A 24,460-nucleotide genomic window follows, 5' to 3' on the forward strand; every position below is an offset into this window, starting at 1 on the left:
AAGAACATCTGCATTATTCACAATCTACTGCTGTTGAAGACCATGTGCTATGACTGAAAGCTCGGGGTCAAAAGGGCATAGATGTTGCACCAAAACACTGTTCGGTCTGATACCAGTAATAAATTATAAAATAAGAGTTAGTTAGTGTGTGGTAGAAACGCTGAGAGGAATGGGAGCAGAACTAAAGGCTTTTGTTTAGCTAGTTATTTATGTATTAGATCTTTTTTTAACAGCATTCTCTCACAATGTTATAGACATATAATTAGAAATCAGTTTCTCATCAGTTACGCTCCTGGAAATGAAGATGAGTCCAAAACAGCTTTTTTTATCATCAGAAAGATGAATCGTGTATAAACTGCAGGAGGTTGACTGTGCTCTGTTTAACGTTAATAATGTTTAGTTCTACTTCAAACTTTACAAATAAAGTCAGAAACTAAATTAAGTACCACTTGATACACATGTACTGTATGCTGTATATACAGTATACTGCTATTTGTTAGGGCACCAGAGCGCGCCTATGACGTGAAAACAAACACGCACGCAGCTCCTCGCGACAGCTGGATGTAACCACTGTCGCTATGGTGACAAATCTACACTCGCTAAACCTGATCACATGATCACGTGAAGTGACGCAGCGTCAGACGCGCGGCCAGCTGATGAGTGTGGGAGTCACGCACGCAGGTGAATAGCCACAGACACTTTGGGTTGACTTCGTTGCTTTTACTTCCCTGAATCAAACGAGAGTCAATGAAGCCACGTTGGAAACATCCACTCAGAGAAGCAGCAGCATCTCAGGGAGATGTCACGCGAAGCTAACACGCTAGGTTACGAAAAACGTATCTAAGCTAACAGGCTACGCCATCAAACCAGGCTAAGCTAGCAGCCTAGGCTGTTAAATGAAGCTAAAGCCATAGATTAGGCTATGAAGACGTATCTTAAATAACAAACTAGGCTGTGAAAATGTAGCTAACAAATTAACAGCTGAATCGATGCTACCTGCTGCTAACTCAAGTGAACTGTTTGCGCTGCTCTTGATTGCTCGCGTCATCACTCAATTAGCCTAATTTATTGACCGTAGGCGTGTAACTGTAGTGGACGCTGTAGCAGAGAGTCTAACAGGTCGACTCTCTCCCACGAAGTTAAGTGAGTAAAAAATACCTTTAAATATAATTAGAGCTATAAATGAACTTTCTTCTTTTAGACATTGAAATAGGCCATCACTTCTCTAAGTGAATTGATCATTTTAATGCTTTGTCGAGAACCACATAACATAGGCTAAATCCTTTTTGTCCTGCGTTGTTTAATGTTGGAATATAGGGTAACTAAACATCATTTCATGGGGAAACATTGCATTTACATCCGGGGCGGGATCAGCAGCGGCTTGGCGAGTGAGCGATTCATTTGCAGTCTGGACGCCAATGGAGGAGTGAAGAACTCCTCTCTGCGCTGACCGCCTTTTGGGAGGATGCCACTGTGAGGGCTTTGGGACGGGGCTCACGGCAGCATCCATTGCTGCTGCTGCTTGTTGAGAGCTGCAGAGCGATGTGTGCTTTCACGTCACTTTTAGGGTGACCAGACATCTGGCTTTTCAATGCCCTGTCCGGACGCGCATTTGCTCTTTTTCAGGCACTAGGCTTGCTCTTTGCTGGGATGCAGCACAACGTCCAATGCCGTAACTTATCTGGTCTAAGCAATGATTGGCCAAGATTGTCAGATAAATATCTGCTATATCATTGGTTAAGGGTTAGGGTTAGTTTATGACGAAAAGCAGTCGAAACTCATTCCATGGCTTCTGCACACTTTGTTGATGCAATGTCTACAATTGAATGGCATGCGAGTACGGAGAAACATAAAAGGTCCTTGGTGGGGTACACAGGCGAGGTAAAAGGACCAAGAGGTGCTGTTGTCTCCTGAGCTGCCCCAGAGGATGAATGTGGAGGTTGTTTAAATACAGGTGTACTGCTGCACACACGCCATATACAGGTGAAGACACTGAAGACAAGTCCCCAAAAGACTGAAGCACTTTAGAAATGCTATACTTTTTGAGCAGTTTAATGTAAATGTTTTTTTTTTTTTACAGTCTCCTTTGTTGTTTACATGAAGTTTATTTAGGCTTAAAAAAAAAGAAGCATTTTTTACCATGTATGTTACCTGTTGTTTGTATTTTACCTTTAACACACATGCTTTGCTTTGTGGCACTCTGCCCTTTAAAAGATTCATCTCTGTGGTCAGTTTTTGAACACCACAATGTATTGAATAGATACAAATCCTGTGAACACTTTGACTTTTCATTAATACTTTTTCCTATTGAGGTACACAAACATCTTTAAACCACACAAAATTGTATTTTAAATGAGAGTATACCAGAGTCCTATGGACACCATAGTAATTTATTGATATGCTGCATAATGTCCTCCTTTTTGGTGTTATGGAAATGGTCACCCTAGTCAGTCTCCACACCAGAAGCCGTTGCTAGATTTGTCGCTAATTGCCATTCTGAGGGAAAAAAGTAACTGAAAAGTTGTTAAATCTTGGCAACACTGATCGCAGGGCCAAGATACAGAGTTAAAAAAACTGATGAACAACCACTCAGACCTACAGACAATATAGTCATCAGCTGACCCAAACATGATGTATTCGGACGGTGGGAGGAAACTGACGCAGGCATGGGGAGAACCTGCAAACTCAATACAGAAAGGCCCCAGGCCTGGAACCGAACCTGTAACCTTCTTGTTGTGGGGCAACAGTGCTAACCACTAGTATGCCATGCTGCCTAAGAGAATTATTTGCCACAAATATTCAACAATGTGTTCATAGCTGGATTTGATCCTTAACCCAAAGGGTGAGAAAAACAATAATTCCTGAATGCAAGCTAGGAAGGTATATGAATAATTTTGCATGACTATACATTTCAGGCTGTATTCCATTCATTCACATTAATTATCTGCTTTTTCTAATGCCATATTAGTGAAGTGACCCCTCAAACCCCACATCTTGGAGTGTCACCAAGGTATCATGTAGAACATTAACTATTTTCTTATGAGCATCCATCCATCTTTTTCTTCTTAGTGGTAGCAGGTTAAGTTGTCCAAATGTCCCTCCCCCCCCAAGAACATTTTACAGCTCTCCTGAAATGTTCCCAGGCTAGATGAGCTTGCTCTGCTTTGCCCCAAGGCCCCTTAGCAGTTGGACATGCCTGGAAGACCAATCAAATGGAAGGTGCTGGGGACACTTGACCTTTGAGGGTAGCTTGCCAGACAGCATCTGGTTACCAGGCCTCAGTCCAAGCACCCCATCCCCATCAGATACACTCAGAAGAAATTACATGGAGCCATCTCCCTGTTGGCCCTCACCTCCAGGACAGATGTGCCAATCCGTGGCTTTTTAGAACAACTTTTTTCGTCTCTGGAGGAAAATTCTGCTGTGTGGTAGCTTGTCATCTAATAGTTAAGGCATTGTAAAGTCTGATGGCAGCGGGAATGAATGATTTTCTGTATCTTTCTGTCCTACATTGTAGATGGATTAACCGTCCACTGCTGTCCAAGTATTTTAAAAGGGTCTCTGCCTGCCTCTGCCTGCCTCTGCCTGGATTGCTCCACTACGGCCAACAGTGAGTCTTATCTGGTTCCACTTTTAGACTAGTGTGAGGTATCTGAGTAAGTGCTTTATCAAATAAGACATAAAATCTGCTTTCTGGACACATGGTCATGGTTTAGTTCAGTTTTCAAACTGAAAAAACACATTTTATCAAAATTTTAAGCTCTGCGTCTAACAAAGCTGCATATTCTAACTTGTGAAGTTAGTGAACAAGGTGAAGCTGTTGTTTCATTTCATGGGGACTTTAACTGTAGGAAATACTTACATAAGCTGCTGTCACATGGCCACATTTTAAGGTTCAGGTTGGTATTTCATATTTGCCAGCGCGCGTGCAGTGGCAGATAGCTGACTAATTAAGTCAGAGAGTCACAGTGGATCAGTAAACAGGCATGGATGAGGATTCCTGTGTGCTTCTCTGCCAGTTTTTCTCTCTGTTGTGCTACAGGCGTGAGAGAGAAGGAGCAGCACAGGTGACAAACCACTCGTTTTTCTTCAGCATACATCCTAATCCTCATGCAACCTCTTCATCGCTCTACTACAGAGATCATTTACATATCAAGGTTGCAGATATATAGGAGTGGACGTGAGTTACCACTCAGCCTGGAGAGAGAGAAGAAAAAGACTTAATTGAACTCTTGCTTCTTGCAGACTCATTAACATGAATGTATTCATGCAGAGTGACACTGCACTGTCTTCAGCTGTGCTCTGGGGAATTTCTCTGCTACTGAATGAACTCACTATTGAGATTGAGATTATCTAAGGCAGGGAGGAAGTGCAATGGCAAAGATTGATGGATGATATCGGCCAGATCACAGTCAGAAGCACAAGTACAATATGCTCCAAGATAATAAGCTGGTGTCGTTATTTTGATAAGAAATCCTATTTAAAGTGTTCTGGATGTCCTCCGTTGATGAGAGGTCGGGTTGCTGTTGTTACCACTCTTTGTGTGTGTTTCTTCTGATGAATGCATTTTTATAGCTACTTACAACCTCATTTACAGTAGTAATAACCAAAGCCTTTGTTTAAGTACAAGTATTAATTAAATTAAGTATCATATTTAAATATGAGTTTCACCTTCACTTAAACATTGAGATCAAGGAGTGAAGAATTTTGTGGCTCTAGAGAATCTTTGTCAAGTGTCAGTTAAATTAACCCCAGACACTATTATCAGGATTACTGCGTTTTTAGGGATAGGACTCCCAAATGGTTACCCTTTATTTAAATGACAGCTGCTCACTGAGGACACATTAATAAAAGTTTTCTGGGCCTGCTCCTAAATCCCAAAGACATTTTCCTTGAAGAAAAGCCAAAAAAAAAAAAAAAGTTTTAGAAACATTAAACCTTGAACACTTAATGGAACTCACAATGTTCTTTTGTACATCATACAGGGAAGCTCTGAGGAGCCTTAGATGCTCAGTCTATCTAATGACCCTCAGGGTGTAACGACACTGAAAGATGTTAGATTGTATTAGTCTATGGGAAAATTGTCCTACTTCTGACTTGATTTATTAGCTCAGTAGACATTTACCTAATGAGGTAATGGTCTCTGTCCCTAGTTTGAAGTCTTCAATACAGCATTATCATTTATTTTTTAAATGGTGGTCCCATTTAAAGGAAAATAAATGGGTGCAACAGGATGCAATAGAATAAGATGGATTAAGGTGTGACTACAGTGTGATTGACAGACTAAAACCTAATCAGGATAGAGTACAGACCAGCTCAGATCCACCCTCTCCTCCTAATATAGTTTGTTCTCATAAAAAAAAAAAAAAATTAAAAAAGTAGCCAACATACTTCAAACCCACTCATGAGCGATACTTAGGGCCTGAGCACTCGACAGTGGAAGAGCCCTGTTGCATTTCCTGCTATTATTATGTCTTTCCGCCACTTTCACTAGCTTTTTGGGGCCTTCAACATACCCTAAAATTCAAGAAATTCAGGCAACATGTCAAGACTGCATGAAATTTATTGAAAAAAATGGCTCGATGCCACCTTGAAAAACAAAAATTTAATGGACCATTTAAAAATTTTATGAGAAATGTAAAAGGGTACACATATGTATCATGACTAGGTGCACAAAAGAGTTGTAAGGATCCATACCCTAATTCCAACAAGATATTCCCCTGATTTGGCTGATTTCCACGTTTCGTACTTTATAGAACTTCTCCTAATGTTTTAATGCAAATTACTTCACATTTACTCAGTTTAATCTCAAGACTTGGCAGATGAAAAGTTAGCCTTTTTTTTGTCTCTTCTACATACTGGTTGCGGTGGTGCAATGAATTTGTTTAGATTTGCCAGATTTCACCATAAAACAAGATGCCGCTATAACTATCTGCCCTAAATTCAATTAAAGTGATCGGAGTCCCACTCTGGAAACATCTGTATGTATCAATTCTAAGCCAACCTCAGAGCACCACCTCCTGCACACAGGGAATCAGCCTCATATGATAAATCTAATCTGATTTATATAATATTTACAGGCTGTCTTCCTCACATCGAACACTACGACATGACATAAAATTTGTGGATGTTCTCTAGCGCCACAGTGTGGACACTTATAATATGACATCTTTGTAACCCTTACATAGTGCAATTTGGGGCAAATTGTGCACACATGTTCACTCCTAAACGAAACAGCTATGTGCCAGTAGTGAGTCAAACTCCAAGCGCCACACAGTGGGCACAGGAATTCAGCCTCATTATGCAAACATTGAATGATTTACATCATATTTGAAGAATGTGCTGTCCACAGCGTAGGCTACTACATGGCGTGAAACTGATGAGTATTCTGTTGCACCACAAAGTGGACATTCACAAAACATTGCACGCATCTCACAGCAAAATGTTTTAAAGCATTTGGGTGGGGGTGAGTCCTGAGGAACCCCCGAGTTGCTGAGGGGTGTAAGGGCCCTTTCATCGCTGCTTGCCACTTTATTTAATTCATTAATTACAAAATAATTGTAATTATTGTGAGTATATATTATTCATTATTTAGTTGATTAACCTCTACCATGCTATTGCTCATTTTCTCATTGCTACCTCATTTATGGAGCGAAACTTAAAACCCACCTTTTTTATTAAAACTTAGACCCACAACCTTTGTACTTCTGTAAATGATCCCCAGCATTGATATCAGACATCTAATTATCTTGATGAGTAAAATAAATTTTTCAGGTTAAGTCCTAATTTATTCAGGCACAGTGACTGAGTAAACATGAGCATACAGTGCAACTGGCAGTGAGCTGAAAGTGTGGACTGTAAACAGCAAAGACTATTAAAGTAAGTCTCATGTTTATTATGGCTATCAACCAGGTCAGTCTGTGATGCTGTCTGTTGTTTTTTTTTTTTTATTATTATTGTTTCTTCACCTCTCCTGCATTCAGATTCAGGTGCCCAAACCTAGAATTTAATTAGAGTGAATAAAATGAATCTCTGCTCCGATAAGTGAGGATGGTATTATTTTCAGCTCTGCTTTGTACTTCAGTCTGATAAAATTGGTGTTGCCTTTACTTAAAGGGGCACTGTGAGGGTCACAGAATAATATGCAGAAGATAAAATTTGAATTTAAGAAGCAAGGTTGAACAGGCTGTGCTGAGCTCTCTGTTTGTACAGGGTCTACGCTCAAACAGATTAAGACAATCCAGTTAATTGTTGCATGAATGATGGCAATTTTTAAAGCACTGAATAAATACGCACACTTTACACAAACATACACACATGCTCTGTTCTTGCATTGTTTGTGTTGTGTGCATAACTAATGAATGTGAGGCTTCACTAATGTTTTATTCACACATATAAACTTACACATGTATTAGGATAAGAATCCACTTTTGACTGAGCTTCAAACATGATTTTCATGAGCAAACACCACTATATTGCAGAGAAAAAAAAAAAAAAAAAGCGATTGTAATTCGTTATGCTTTCATTGCAAAGGAACCTCCTTCACATTGCAGGAACTGCTGACATTTCTGAAGTAGTTCAACACAAACTGTTCATGTAGTCACTTTGCATATAGCAAATCCAAACTCGGGCAATGTTATCCTGTCATTATTACATACTGAAGCTGTTGTTTGACAAAAAATGCCATCAAAAAGTCCAACAAGACTCCTGTATGATCAGTACTGCTCTGGGCATACTGGTTTGCTATCAGTGCATTCACAGATACTAAAAACAGACATCCAAGGAGGTCTAGATCCAGACAAATAACAACAGTACACTAACACTGCTCTGCCATTCAATCAAAGATAGCCCAAATGATAATATTTCCTGCTGTAACAATGAACTGCACGGTATCAATGGCTGGCAGCAGGTTGTTCAGTCCTCCTTTGTATAAATAAAATAAAAATAATTATTAGTTGGCACTGTTCCCCCCCGATAATCATTGTTTATGGATTATGAAGTAGGTGAATGTCAGACTTGAGGTTCTGAAAATGATGTGATAAGAGTCATCTCTGTAGGCAGAAAATGAAGATAATCACTGAGCTATTATGGCTGGAACTGACAAATGCAATAAGCTGGAATAATGTCAAAATGAACAAAGGTGATCTCTTAGAATTTATTTATAGCAATTACACACACATAATGATAGGCTAATCTAAGATGGGCAAATTCACAAGTGTGCTAGTGTGGTGGCACAGAGGCAAAAGAAAACATCATTTTAAATCTGGCTGATCACACTCCCAAGGGTTCTTGCAAAGCTCTCAGCCACTGTGGTGTGTGCTAATGTCTATCAGACTTTCGTTACACTGATCTTATGTATTATACTTTGATATGAAAGAATCAACTCAATCAATGGCTTTATAATTCAAAGAGTGGCTGCACCACAAAGTAATGCAGCCACATTATAACTGGTGTGAAGACGGTGCTATTGGAGGCTTACCAATGGATTAGCTCGCTGGGGAGTTGTATAGTAGACAGTTTTCGTTGTGGTTAGTTTGACTATCTGGTGACAGGCTGCTTCCAGCCCATCAAATCAGCTTCCCAATCTTACTAGCAATCACTTATGAAACTACCAGCGAACAGACTAACTGACTAATAAGGTTATAATAATGGTTAATTCAGGGAAAGAGTGGTATAGTCTGCTCCTGTCTTACAACCAATGTTTCTGAGACTCTTTGATGGAACAATCTATGATCTGTCAGGTCAGGATTCCATAAGATTTTATCAGATCACTCACCATTATTCCTCCCATAAAAAGTGACTGGCTGTCTACCCTCAGAGATCAGCATTGTCTGATTTGCTAGTGTTCACAGATGAGATTTTTGCATCAAAATATATGGGGATAGAAGAGCATCTTCCTAAGGCTTTGTGTCAAATGACGAATCATCTGAATTTCTTCCACCACCCCTGTAAACTGCGTGTAACCTTTAAACTGAAAATTCAAATGAAAAGATTTTGCTGTGTTCTGTACACATTTTAACCTGTAACAAAATATTTACAAATGAAGCAATTTATATGGCTATTATATTTACAGACATGGACAACAAATTGATTAACGCTTCCGATGTGCTGTCTGGGGGACCTAGGCCCCAGCCTGTAGTGGCACATCCAGGGCTTTAATGTGGACACTGGGCAGAGTGAACCAAGCTAAGGGAAGCTCGCGTCCAGCGCTGTCGTCCTGGAACTTGATGTTAAGGTAGAAGTCTCCAGTGTAGAGGAAGAGCAGAGCACCCACACAGACTGCGCTGTCTTTAGGTTTCACCTGATGATGGGGAAAAAAAGACACAGCAGAAGGATTCATTAGACTCCACCTTTCAACAGTTTTATAATGAAACTAGCGCACTGTCAGCTAGAGTGGAGCCAGCAGGGGAATAAGTGTGAAGCCTTTGATTTAAAAAATCCACACAAATGCAAATAAACTGCCTGCAATACTGGGATATAGTTTTAATATTTCTTATTAAAGTATGTGTCAATAAGTATAACTCATCTTTGGGCACTTCAGTAAATGTAACAAATAACAAAATAGTAACACATTGTTGTACTGGGAAAAAGAAAAAAAAAAAAAGACAAATAGTGTACAAGGCTCAAAACTCTCCTCGTAAATGATTACTCGATGGTTTGTTTTATATGTGTGTTTGTGTTGGTCAATGTGTTGGTGTGTATTGGTATTTCTAATGCTGTGCTGCACAATAGGATGTGATATCCGTGTACTGTTTCTTTTATTCCTGGTAAAGACTTGTCCGCTGATGCTATGTTGCCTATTTGGCCTACTGCATTCCTTTAAAAGTGAAAAAGACACAGAGCTAAAAAATTGTATTTGTAGCTGTGTATGACAATCTATGGGACTTCAAGTCAAATGTCAGCCATGTTGAACTGGTTTCACGCTGTCTCATTATATTAGTGCTGCTGATATTTCCATGCTCACTTCTGCTAATTCTGTCTTTTATGACTGACAAGACAGCGAAAACTATAATGTTGTAATCAATGTTAGAAACATTTGAGCTAAAAACACATTGCAGTCTTGAAAAAGGTTACAGCTGCTGTAACTTTGAACATATCACCATGACAATATGAGGCATTCTGGTTAAAACAAATGTGATACATCTATGTAAATTTTGCACTTAGCTCATTTCCCTCATCATGGGTGCGTTCAGTGTGAACTCAACCCCCGACACAAACAACTTCAGCTCTAAAAAGTTGTCTAATTCTGTGACTACCTAGAGCATTCTGGTTACATAATGTGATGTAAGTGGGTGAAATGAATGCTTTTAGTTGGTGGGTGCATCTATGTATTTCAGCCACCACTGACCGTGTTGATGTAGAAAGTGTTGGAGCCGATGAAGGTGACAGCATCCTCCAGATCGTAGTTTTGGACTCCATTTTGGTAGTCCTGGTATGGCACCACAGTCAGAGCCAGGGGTCCCACCGAATTCTTGCTCAGATTTGTCAATTTTACCTCCAAAGTCACGGCCTCGCCCACTTTGCAGTCAGCAATGACATCACAATCACATGGCTTCTCATTCACCATGACATCTGTGGAAAAAAAAACAAAACAAAAAACAATGACGGGATTAGTAGGAATGGAGGAGAGGGGCTTTTTGTCAAACATTTTGTGCTAAAAAAGGAACTGTGAGGTTTCTGGCAGAAGCAAGAAGTGCGTTTGTTAAAAACCAGCATTCAGAGCTGCTGCATGATCATTTGCAGGATTCCCACCCAATTTCCTCTCATTTGTAGTCATCAAAACCCTGAGCGGACCAATAAGGGCCTATCATAGTATTTCTGGTAGCGGGGAGGCTCAGGCTTTGTTTGTCCTAAAAAACATTACACTGAATTCCCTCCTGGCATGACTAATTTCTGTCAAGAAGTTGGAACAATCCTACACAGACATACACATATACACACACACTTCTGAAATATCCCCTCTCTCTCTTCTGGCAATGCCAACCACGAAACAGTGAGTGAGTTCAATTCAATTCTGCTAATGTGTGGCCAGTCACTCCTGAAGTGGCCCCTATTTGGCTAAGGTGCTCAGGGAGACACAATGATTTGTTTAGAACAGCGAGCTGTGTCAGTGAACTGGGCCCCCGTATGCTAATCGTACACTGAAGAGGAGACTGACTCCAAACATGGCGGATTCAGGGGCACCTAAGGAGATCGAGTGGCATACGCACAACAAACATGCACACACAACGGTTTTATCATACGCTTTCTAGTGTCACGCCTGCGGCTGTGATAAACACTGTGAGTCAGAATGCCTGAGCCTGTATGACAGCCTGATGAAAGAGCCTGGCTGCGTTCACTGCCACTGGTGTGCTGATCCGTTGTGTACAAGTGAGGGTTGAGGCTAGATGGGCAGGGTGGGGGTCGGGGGCTATAGACAGACAATCCAGCAGTATGGAGAGAGAGGTGGGCTATGGAGGGAGGTAGGGCGGGCGTATGTGGCTCAGGCCACAGTGTCACAGCTGGTAGGAGAGCTCTGGGAAGGCTAGAGCTGCGGGAGAGTGACATTCAAAGCCATGTCTGTAGTGAAAACCCACTTTGCTAAACACAGACAACCAGCAGCTCTCACTGAGGGGCTGCCAGGAGGCTTTTTTTTTTTTTTTTTTTTACAAAAATACAAAACATTGTCCTCAATTTGGTAATGCTGCTCAGTAAATATTTAATGTATCCTGCACATATGGGCCCAACTTTAACTGTGATGCTTTGATTCGGAGTGATTATGAATCACAGGTATCGTCGTTACTGATGCATTGGAAATATCCATTACAGGTCAACGCTAGGAGTGAGGATATGTAGTATATTTATAATCCACAAGTAAAACTAGGTATGAAACGATTATTAATTCATCCATCTTCTACCACTTCTCTGTTTCCATGTCACATGGAGTGCTGGAGCCAATCCCAGCTCACTCTGGGTCAGGGCGGGGTACACCCTGGACAGGTCACCAGTCCATCACAGGGCCAACACACAGAGACAGACAGAGACCAACAACCACTCACACTCAGACCTACAGACAATTTAGAGTCACCAGTTAACCAAAACATGTTGTCTTTGGACAGTGGGAGGAAACCGGAGTACCCGGTGGGAACCCACGCATGCACAGGGAGAATAGGCAAACTCTCTTGATATAAGCTTCTGGCTCTGACACAATCCATAGTACATAACACGTTACATCAATTAATGAGATTTCCATGATGGCTCAAAGAATTAAAAACGTATAAGGACCAAATTAGTCAAATACAAGTGTACACATCAGTACCTTAGAAGCTGCAGTCATCTTTAAGCAGGTAAAATACATGAAGATATAACAAGATGCACCCTTTGAGAGTTCTAAAAGATGTGAGCTCTTCAATGTGACTACAGTGCAATCTGCAGGAATTTTACACTCTGTATCAACAATGTGTTTTCTCTTATCCAGATAAATTCCAGATCATATGCCAATGGTAGCCATCAATTAGGTCTCTGCTTTAACCTGTAAAGCTATTCTGACGGCTTTTGTAGGCTACAGAGTTGTTCCCTCAACTGAATGTATCCCTAAACTGCTATTTTAGTTTGAGTTCAAATATAATTTCAATAACCTCCTGCAGTGGTGAAGTGTTTTTTGTTTTCCTGAAAAAACCTCTGGTGATTCTGCTGGTGCATTACACTTCTCACACACACACACACACACACACACACAGATACATATATATGCAAACACAAACACACACACGTGTAACTGAATCATTTCATTGCCAGTAGCACTGAGCTTATAGTGACACCTTAGCAAGTAGTTATATTTAGTTTGTTCAAAGTCTTGTTGCTAGGAGATGTGCAAATTATAGGTAGCCTACATTGGCTGTAAAACTAGAAATAAATTCTTTCACATTAAAAGTGAAGAAAAGAAGATGGTTAGTCTGCACTCCTACACGTGCCGCTCAGCCACACACACCTACAGCCTGAACTATTGCTAAACACTTTCTCTATTGGACCATGTATCAACACCAAGCTAATCAGCTAATTTAGATCAGCAACATGAACACAGAAAAAGCAAGCAGTGGGAGCAGAGGGAAGAAGAGGCAGCCCACCGCAACTGTGCTAAAAAATGAAATATATATATATATATTTATTATAATTTTTTTCATATATATATATATTCTATATATAAAAAGTAGGGGATTAGGGATGATGAGACGACACTAAATAAAATATCCACATTTTAGATAAATCATCCTTTACAAAACAAATAACCCAGTGATAAAGGCTGCTGCTTGTAGTTCTCTAGGGGCTCTCAGCAAACATCTCTGCATCTCCCCAGAGTGGACTGGAAAGGTCACGGCAAAATGCTGCTTTTTAAGAGCAGAGCTGAGTGCTGTAGTGCCGCTGTACCAATGCTCTTTGTTTTACCTACGCAGCCCTGTGTTGAGTAGGTATGTTGAGGGGTGCAGGTTCCCCAGGGACTGAATGTGAATAGGTTACATCTCACAGGCTTACAGAGAAAAACGCGGCTGAATAATTTGATCAAGCTGTAATTATTTCATTTTAATTTGCCTGCTCTTCCTTATTTTTGGCCCACAAATTTTTATGCAAGATAGGTATACAAGAAAATTGTTCTGTTTCAATATCTTGGAATTAGACAAAATGTGCCTGTTAAACCTGAAAGTTAAGCACAGTTTAACTTGCATATATGAATATAAAACTTTTTGCAGAAGAACAGGAATATTTTATTATAGCAATTACAATTATAAAAGCTAATTTTTTTTATGTGTGTATTTAGCTGGTTGTGGTTATAATGCTAATGCTAATGCTAAGGTTATAATGCTGTATTGTAGCTGCTTAGTCTAAAGATTAGTGTTTTTATAAGTTGATTTGGCAGTTGCACAGGACACATTGTACTACTCCCTGTACAACAGTATTTTATTTATTTAATTATTTATTTATTATGAGGTTTTTGTTGTGATCATTTTGTACTTCCTATTGTTTTTACCCTTTGCTAATTTTCTTTTCCCTATACTTTTTGGTACCCTTCCCAATTTTGTTAGTGTTTAATTGACAGCACAGAGTATCCAGTGCTTCATTTTTCAAATTCTAAAAGAAATATTGTACAAATAGACAAACTATTTTGTCAAAATATTTCAATGGATAGTAGCTCAACCGGGTTTGAAATGCTCGATGATGACCGTAGCAGTGACCAAGCTGTGATATATTTGTCTTGGAGTCACCTGATTTCAGACCCGTCTACTCTTCTGTTCTGTGTGTTCATACTTGAGGTGAAATACCTAATGCAGCTGCTTTCTGTTGCAGGACAACTGAGACAGAGCCTACCAAGATCACCTCGGCTGCATGTCTGTGTCAGCACCGAGTGCTGCTCCACCTCTCAGTAAACTGAGTTGAAACTAGGACTGAGGTCTGGTTTGCCTCTCTTCTGTGCAAAGCAGTTTCTGTAAAAAAATGTTTTGATGGGGTATGGAAAAATGCTTAATCCTACAAAGTTAGTTGAACATTGCTAACAGTTGTCAGTTTGTTGCTAATTGTTGTTAAATTACTCTTGTTAGACTGTGGATCGCAAAATCGGTATGTTTCAAAATAGAAAGGAAAAACTTTTTTTCTGCCTTTACAAATACTTTAACGATGCACACTGCAGAATTTTTCTCTGGGGATTAATAAAGTGTTTCTGATTCTGATTTAAACTGAAGAACAAACGGGACAGAGTTGATTAATCAGCCGGATGATAGTATCAGTGGGAGGGAGGAGGAGAGGGTAAGAGAAAATGAATAGGCGAGTTTGTCTTAATAAAACAGTCCAAAACAGTGTATGTAAATGTAAATGGTAGCAGGAAGGAGGATGCAGAACTATTGCTGGGACAAAATGGTGCTACAGCTCTGTGCAAGCAACAGGTATGTCACAGGATGAGTGTGAGTGTGTGGTAGTTTTAGCTTAATGCTGTTCATTAAAAAGTGACTCATTTTTCATGCTCTAGTGTGCTTAGCTGTGACAGGTTCATTCATAAATTAACAAGAATTGAGAGGACTTGATCTGTTTATTAATTTCCTGCCCATTCCAACAGGCAGCTACATCACTTACAATATATTATGTAATCTCTGAGCTGGGATAGGCTTTTATGGCAGCGCGCGCGTGCGCGCGCACGCACACACACACACACACACACACACACACACCACTCTACCCAGATGCTGCTGCTAGAGTTTGCAGAGGCAAAGCGCTGCGGCAGGCGTCACCACAGCAACTGGGAGAGAAAGAGGAAGAGAGAGAGAAAGATACATGACACCTCCCTCCTGGACGGATCTGAAAGCCACAGATCAAACTGCTACTCAGAGATTAAACAACCCTCTCCAACCCTCGCCAATTCACTGTCACTCATGAAGTGCTCCGACAGGTGAAGATAAAGAAGACAAGCGACACTTGCAGATTTGCCAGTGTTGACAAGATTATTCTGTGCATCGTGCCGGGTGTCTACTTTGCTCATTAAGATTCACTCACAAATATTGTGCAATGAGAAGGGAAAGCAGACAAATGAAATACAAACAAATACAGATGTCATGCTCCTCGTACCTCACACTGTGTGAAGTGACATCTTTGAAGTGTGTGTAGGAGATGCTTATTAAACAAAAGGGGGTGTAATGCTGGAAAACTGATTACGTCAGAAATTCGCGAGTTGGTGCACGTGTATGTGTCTGGGTGTCCATGTGGTGAAGGAAAAGCAACCGTAGAAACATTTTTGTTGTCTGTCAGAAATGATGTGCTATTATTGCACCACATTAGGTGATGCATGAAATGATCAAATATCAATTATCTTTCAGACAATTAGACATTTTCCTTGCGACCAATTGGTGATCACATTTTTACAGACACTTTAAACGAGACCGGCACTGCAAAAAAAAAGTAACATAATAAAATAAATAGACCTAAGTAAAAAACTGACTGGCTGACTGAGGCAGCAGCTCTTGTGTTCTGAAAGGTGAAATAACAGTTATCTTTTTTTTTTCTCCGATAGAGTGTGAAGGCTTTGAAAGCACGATATAATAGCTACTTCTGGTTAAACAAAAAAGATCTTATTGTTTAACAGAATGGTCTTTCGCTGTAGGAAACCTATCCATAAAGTTCTCAGGCACTTCAAATAACAATGCGAACCTGTCAGTGGCAAAAACAAGCACTTTAGTGGATCTGCTGATGCCAACTAACTGTCACATTGTTTATATTGCTGCTGCCAAAAAAAAAAAAACATGGGGAGGTTGAAAAATTCCTCGGATGTAGCTTCTTTTTTTATTTTTATTATTTTCACTGAACCTTTGTTAAACTAGGTAAATACCACCGAGGTTAGAAAACACTTCTGATTGTAACTCTAATCTTTTGCTGGGATGGCATCATAAAAAAACCTGTAGATAAACTGATTATCATTTTAAAATGATGCCAAAAGCAGTGGCAACAACAGAATACATAGGGGAGTTGTTTCTGTCCATACATTAGGAGCTGATACACTCATGTGATGAGACTTAATGGTTACAAGACATGACATCCAATGGTAGTTTGACAAGACTGTCTTTATAAATAGAAATAAGCCAATGACTCAGATAGACATGGCCAGCTAGCAAAATAAACAAATGGCGCTCTTTAAAATGGGTACAAATCTAGTGCCAGACATAATGGATACATTTAAAAATACAACAAACTCCTACATTCAGGACTTGGTCAGTGCCTTTTCCTCCGGGATGAACATTAGTGAAGGGGTGTGCTCTAGCCCAGATGACCAGATTATCAAGGTTTAACAGCTCTGCCCTGCCAGTGGCCGCTAGTCACACAGGTTCATTGATGAATGATGTGATGGAGCCAGACGATGTGCTTTAAAAGGTTGAGGTGTGCTGCAGTCAGTCTAAAAATAGCTCACCAACCTCTGATATCCCCCTAAGCTATCTGCCCCTTCTATAATTATCCCCATAACAACCATTCACCTGATATTGTCTTTTCCTGCAACCAAAATCTAAAGATTCCATCTGCTCCGACCAAAAGAAGGGAGAGAGATACTCTAACATTCAGTTGAGTGGGACATGAAACACTACCACATTTATCAGTTCAGTCCAGGAGGCATATACATTTAACTTTTCTGTGGAAGCACGAGCAGTCTGATTGGCGAGGATGACATAAATCAACCAAAAATTTGGAGCTTAAACTCCTCCCACTGCAGCTTTACTTTCTCAGCGGTCTGAATAATTGTTATCCATCTGTGCTACTCTTTGAAATCTACCACTGGCTGTGCATAATTATTTTGTTGTTTAGCGGGGCCATATTTAAGAGGAATCACTCCAAACAAGCTGACCTGCTTGGCTGCTATAATTCCAATCAGCTGTGTGCAGCAGCCTGTGGCAGAAATGGATTGGGGGGGGGGGGGGGGGGGGGTAGTCTGTTGCAGTAACAGTTAATAAGCTTGCTGGACTAATATTGGCTCATCTCCACACAAGACAACTAACTGAGCCGAGCTGCTCCCAGCCTGTTCGCACTCATCGCTGCTCTGTGAGCACAGCATTGCTCACCCAAAACATTGGACGTCGCTTTCATTCTCCACCAGTGGCTATGTGACTTCTGTTTACTCAAATAATAGTTCTCCCTCCTTTTCTCACCCTCCATTCAATCTCTCCATCCTCCTCTTAAAGTGCAAGAGTGTTCTCTGCCGGCTCACTGTTTGCATGGCGGTGCCAAAGGTTACGATTGTTTAGCGTCCTTATCCTGCACTTCCAGCCGCACTTATCCAGGCTTTTGAAAGCAGGCAAGATACTGCAAGGAATTAGAGGTTAAGATGTTTACACACTTATTGAGACATTTTCCAATGCAACTTGTGTCATGCCAGCGTACACCAAGTAGAAATAAGAGTGCACTCCGCAGAAGAGCTTCGAAAGAGAGATATGAAGAGACTAGACTAGAAAAATAATGAATGAACACACATAAACTGACACGGTGACTACATCCGGGGTACCGACTGGCTCTCAATGTTGAAATCGCAGTTATTTCTAATGCTATGCAAAATTTTAATGATGGTGGAGTGAGTCTACAAATCTCTGAGAGGTGCTGCCAACTCTTCTGTGTTTATATTAATAGGTGCCAAATTTATTTTGTCTACTCCCCTCTTTGATACAGCACATTAGAAAACATGGAACACCCGACACACGCAGAAGATACAAAGGCAAGATAGAAAGACGTGGTGGGTGGTGGCGTCACTACGCCTCATCCATACTGTGCTGGATCACCAAACAGCCAATGAAAGCCATGGCTCCACGACAGTGGAGGTGGGACTAACTTTGTTACTTCACAGAACAAAGAATCTAACGAGCACAGCAGCTGGCCAGCTGTGTAAAGACAGTGAAGAAGTAACCATTTTAGACTTTAAAGCTGTCACTCTGTTTTTCTAAAGCTTCTGAAGACACTATTTTTGTGTGTGGGCTGTTACATGACCCTTGAGGGTTCAAACCTGCACTATTAACACGAGGCAAACTAGCTTTTCATTTCCTCTCTCAGGCTTCTCTCTGGAGCTCTGTTAACAACAGGTGAGCCAGCCAATCGGCGTCTCCTCTGATTGGCTGCTTGTAATCTGTGATAAAATAAAAATATGACAGAAGTTCCACAAATGAATCAAGTCTAGGTAGAACCTACAGCAAGGGACGTTTAAAAGCACAAGCAAAACAACTGTTGGCCTGTCATGACAGAAATCAAGTTTGACGGGTTGTAGAGTGGTGCGTTTAAGTGTTGGTCTATGATGACCTCTTTACAGGCTTGTGATGGTCCTGTCACTGTTAGTGTAGGTTCAGTGTAGATGTGCTATTAAGCCTCGTCGTGGGGACCAAAAGCGCTGTAGCAATGAGCTACAGTAAGCAGAACATAAAATCTGCTGATCGAATCGAAGGACAGTTCTGAAGACTATATCCCATCTCATTTGGATTTTTTATAGCCCTTGGATTAAAAATTTATTTTTCTATTTGTTGGAAAGTTTAACACAAAAAAAATCTACATTAGATACATTTTGTGACATCACAAATACTTTGGAAACCAATAATGATTCAATGTGTTTTCACAAAGGCTTATATTGAAGTGTGTCTAAATGGACCTCTTTACTTTGTCTGCATGCTTTCAATATTTCCATTCACATTTATCCACATACAGATGATGACGCCTTTCTTCCCACTCTGCTTCCATAGATAGTAAAGAAACATGGGGAAGTTTGGGGAGGAGAAGGCCAGAATGGAGCATGTTGCAGGCACATAGTTTACAGTATGAGCACCTGCATATCACTTCCAGCATTTCATTTTCACTCAACTGTGAGCTTGGCTAATCGGTAAAAAAAATTAACACCGTAGGCCTCGTGTCTTTGCTATACATCGACATGCCAAAATGGAATGAATCAATAGTGAGGGTGAGCAGCCGTGTGGTGGCTTGGTACCATTACACTTCAATGGCACCACATTGAGACGGCAGTTTTAATTGGGGGCTTCCTGGGGGCATTCTTTAAATGCGACTCTTTTTCTGAACTTTGAAGATTGTGTTCAGAGCTGACTATTGTTTCCTTACCATAATCTCTGAACGGGCCATTGTACTCATGCAAAAGCCAAATGTGAAGAATGAGTCTGTGGCGTGGCTGTTACTAAAATGATTTAATTAATTTGCATGAGCTGGTGACTTTCACTTGGACCAAATAGTGGTCATCGCAGAGTGGATGACTTGGGTTGTTTGAAGAGGGTTTGAACTGAAGAGCAGCGTTTAATCTCACTAACTCTTAATTGAAGTCTCTTCCTTTCCACATGAAGTCTTCATATTAGCTTCAACACCTCATCACCTGCTGATCTCGTATTGATTTTTGATTGCTCACTGTCTCTCAGAAAACTCTCCCCCTGCCTCTAACTGTGGCGAGAGCAGACTGTGAAAACAACACACAACTGTTGTGTGAACTTCACATCGCATTTTCAGCAGAGGTGAGCAGCGAGCCACAGGGGTGATACACTCATTCGTTCAAACTCCACAAGCGAAGACTTCTTTTTCAAACTTGGAGAATTTATGTCCAACTGACCCCGGTGTCATCACTTGTAAACATTTTTACAAATTCAGGTCTGTCCGAAGCCAAAAAAACCTTCATCCTGTAATTATTAACATATGCAGCTTTACAGTTAATGAAGCAGCCTGAGTGGAAACACGTCCGCTGTGCAGCCTTGCCAGTGCTGCCTGGTTGAATGAAGACTGAGATAGGTGGCTCCATGAAGTCTGCATGTGAGGAATGAGTCCTAAAACCTGAAAATGATTCCACTGGTTGTAAAAAGAAGTCAGAATTGCATTGAAGTCTATGGGAAAATGTAGCAAATAATTTTGTGGTGGCGCTTATGGTCTAAGCATTTAGTTTAAGGTGTTCTTCAATCGCAGAAACAGTGACCTGCTGCAGAGAGGATAGAGCAGGTCAAACCTTCTGATTCCACCTTAGCACACCTTCTCCAAAAATGGTTTCTTCAGGTTTCAAAATACCAACAGGATGGGGCCGACAGAATGTTAAGTCACAAACTACTGGAAGATTTGGCTAATACCCACCAAAACTGTGTTAACAGTGGTGATTTATGATTTAAGTTGTTGTGCTGGACAACATGTGTTAGTCTCATAAACTCGCTTCTAAATTTGTTTTTGGTAGTAACCTGAGAGCCAATGGAAACCTCCCATTGGTATTTGTTGCAAGAGCAGGGGTGATACTAACTTCCAGATGAACCCACAAAAGACATCCCTGCAGCTCTCAGTTCTTAGAAGTAGCAGTGTTGTGTTTTTGGTGCAGATGCTTGCATAACATGTGCTTTGAAGTTTTTTGCATGGCTGAAATTGCTTGTTGAAATGTTTGTGGAGTCAAGAGTGTTTGTGGGGATCTTAGCTGTTTCAGTAAAAATCTTTCAGCAGTTCCAACTGAAGGCTGTATCTACCTCAACAAGTTGTGCAGCCACTTTAATGCTAGTAACACCAACCCAAACCCAATCCACAGTGTCTCAAATATTGGTTCCACAGGAAACTCCGCTTTCTTGGCAAGATGCTCAAGAACTGAATTGAGAATTGGGAAAGAATTGATTCTCACATCCATAATAGGCATCTTAAGAGAAAACAGACATGAATTTATGATATTGGACGACAAGCGATTGGTTGGATGCAAATGAAACCACAGTCCACTCTGCTACTTCCTGAGATCCTACAACATAAAATCAATTTTATTCGATTGAAAAAACTAACAAACAAAAGAACAAAACAAAACAAAACAATAAAGTTTATTTAAAATAGGGAAGTCATTTAGATGACATCCCAAAGAGCCAGGACATTGTTGTTGTGTTTAATAATGAACATCAGTTTCTATCCTTGCGTCATGGTTCAATAGCATTGTGGATCGTTTGCTCTGTACTTGGAGCTACAGAATCTACTTATGTGTGGAAATGGACAACTACAGGGCCTTTGGAGTACTTGAAATACATGTTGCCTGCTTTTAATAGAAGAGCGTTATATCACGGATTTAAAAAAAAAAAAAAAAAAAAGTGTTATATGTTCTGGTGTGATGAAAAATTTGAACACTACACAAAAAAAGCTGAGTTTTTTTTTTTTTTTTTTTTTACTTTTTACCTTCCTGATAGACTCTTTCTTATTATATCGCGTCTAATCTCAAAGGTGAAATATTTCCTTCTGTGACTTAAAATGGCCTCCTGGAGAAAAATTCTACATGTTGATGTAATGTTATGAAGAAAGGGTAGGTGAAATAGGCTTTCTATGTTCAATTTTTTTTTTTTTTTTTTTTTTTACAATGAATATAACATAATAAACTGAACAAGTGTTGCCAGATCCTGATGTGGCGCAACAGCACGACCCGCTATGCCGCCGTGCTGCCCTTCATCATGGAATAGTTCAATAAATACTGAAATTTATTTTTGGTTTTAGCAGTGGCACTAAAAGATCATTCAGGAATCAACAGGTTAAGTAATTCATCCTCTGGAGTCTATGAATGTAGTAAATTTGACGGTAGTTGTTGAGATATTGAAGTTGGGACTACAATGGGAAGGTCTTTCTCTAAACAACTGCGATGAGTCTGCTCAGTGCATCTTTAAAAATCAAGACTGCAGCCTCCTGTGGAGTTGTTTTTTGAGGAATGTATTTCTTTTTTGAATTCTTATGCCCTTCCCTCACATCTTCCTAATAAAAATCATGATATATCGCAGCATATGAGTGACGGGTTTTGGCTTTCCTCTGTCTGTCTCCCCTCACACATGCACCTGTAACCAAATACTAATAAAACCACAATGATCTTTTTCTTTTTCCCCAAATGTAATTTGCTGCCACTTGATTACTAACTTCGCTTTGGGATTAATGTCAGAAAACTCAGAATTAATCAAGACTAATCAGGTGCAAGGCAAACAGGCAAATGCTTGCGTGTGGCAACTGCATAAGTTACAAAAGAAAATTGGCTAAATTTGTAGATTTTTTTTTAAGTCTGATTCTAATAAAATCTCGAGTCAATGCGGTATATATTTTTATACATTGAATAGGCTTACATTTCCATTGAGGCTCACAAGCAATACTATTGTAAGTGGAAAGTTACAAAGGAGAAGTAAAACCAAAACACTGTCAGTGACCTTATGTAATTTCATACTCTGACGGTGGCTTTAAGCATAGTCAGCCATGACCGAGGCTGAAGCTAGTGGTCCGTGTCTGAGCCAAATTGGCTGGGAGATGAATTTTCAACAGCACCCCCATACTGAGCATTTAAAGACAATCTTAGTTAATCACATATGGATGGAAAATAATGAGGCCTATCTTTTCCTGGCAGATTTCGATAGCCTGAGTGTTGAAGCAGGAAAAAAGAGCTGCTGTAATAAATCTGATCAGATAATCCAGTATGCTGATTGAACACAACCAGAAGGGCAATTCTCACAGTCAGTGTCCATACAGCACGGTGGACTGCATGCCCTGCTCTCATCTCCTAAACTGACCTAAACAGGGGAAGATCATTTACACAAATTAGGGGTTTGTTATCTGTCTGAAATCTATTTACTCTAACAGATATGAAATAAAACAGATTGGGTGTCACGCCACAAAATTCAAAAAAATGTCATTACAAAGTTCTCTGTCCTCTGTCCTCTGTGTTAGTCCATAAAGTCACTCATCCAAGTAATGTCAACAGAGCAACTCCGGTAAGTCTGCTGGTAAAACGATGATTTACAGCACTGATTAGTTGGGTATTTTGGCTGAAAGTCATACGCTCATGAATAAAAAATTAACAAAATCCCCACATTCTCAAAGTACCTTTTGACAGGAAAGGTTTGTTGAAATATATCAAGTAGATCACTGTACACTATTGTAACACACCATGTCAGGTGACTAAAAGGCCGTAGCTAATAGCTGTTAGCGCATATGAAAATAGCCAACAAATGCGTGGATTTTTAATTTCATACAAAGCCTTGTGGGTCGGTAAGTTGTGTTATATGGGATACAGGCAGAGGGATGCCAGGACTAACTACACCTGCTGGATAAATGGCCCCTGTGTCGCTGTTTGGATCTTCTCATTCCCAGTCATATGGCATATGTCAACACACACGATGAGAACCAGTCTGGGAGCGACTGTGGGTGTCCGTGTTCCCAAAAGTCTCCCATTTGTCTGTCCGGGCTACAACACACCCCCAAGGTTTCAGACTGAAACAGGTCCGGCCACATTTCAGCTGCTTAAAAATGCGTGAAAAATTTAAGAGTAACATGTCTCAAAGCCCACTTATGCCAAGCGAAGAGAGCTGAGAGCAGGCCAGTGTAAAAGACCTATGAATTTCTTTTTAACAAGAGATTTATGAAGAAATAAGAATCAGAGTTTAAATTATGAAAATAAAAACATTTGATGTCTACGTTGATTGAAAACTGACATGTTCCTTCAGTCATCTAGTGCACTTTGACAGCACTCAGTCGACTAAGCAAACAACCATGAGCCATTTTCATAAGGAGGTGAATCAACCCAATGTGAAGAGAAGATGGGAAACACGTCGCAGGAAATCCGCAGAACAATATGGAGGACATTCAGTTTATGATGAGGACGCACTGGTCATAGCAGAAACCGGATGAGACAGAGAGAATGCTACAAAGCTTCTCAAAACGTCTAACTGTTGCTTTAGCACATACCTAATGGATGAAAACCAAAATATTCACCTCAGGCATCTGAGGCTAATGACAGCGTACCCAGGGACAGCCCATCCCTCACTGTGGTAATCTGGGATCTTCGTCGCCACTGGGAGAGTCTCCCCTCTCCACACAAGGCCTCTGGCTCTTTGAATCTCCTCTTTGGTCTCATTTTGTAAAGCACTTCAGAACATCAAACTCTTTGGCAGACAGTAATGTAGTTTTTGAGTCACATCTGTGATTACAACTCTGATTACATCAGATTTGATTA

The 24,460-nt window shown here is 40.3% G+C and overlaps 1 protein-coding gene across 3 annotated transcripts in view; it reads right to left on the reverse strand.

The window, feature by feature from the left end:
- Positions 1 to 7,078: 7,078 nt before the first annotated feature.
- trappc9 (trafficking protein particle complex subunit 9) overlaps positions 7,079 to 24,460 on the reverse strand; it is a 192,056-nt gene continuing 174,674 nt past the window's right edge. For all 3 annotated transcript variants that reach the window (XM_029513915.1, XM_029513913.1, XM_029513914.1), the window contains 2 exons: positions 10,349 to 10,572; positions 7,079 to 9,301 (listed from right to left, as the gene is read on the reverse strand). In XM_029513915.1, the coding sequence (XP_029369775.1) occupies positions 9,122 to 9,301; positions 10,349 to 10,572 (404 nt within the window). In that variant the 3' untranslated portion in view covers positions 7,079 to 9,121. The remainder of the gene's footprint in view (positions 9,302 to 10,348; positions 10,573 to 24,460) is intronic.

Source organism: Echeneis naucrates, chromosome 11, assembly GCF_900963305.1.
Source record: "Echeneis naucrates chromosome 11, fEcheNa1.1, whole genome shotgun sequence".
In the NCBI taxonomy this organism is placed as follows: domain Eukaryota; kingdom Metazoa; phylum Chordata; class Actinopteri; order Carangiformes; family Echeneidae; genus Echeneis; species Echeneis naucrates.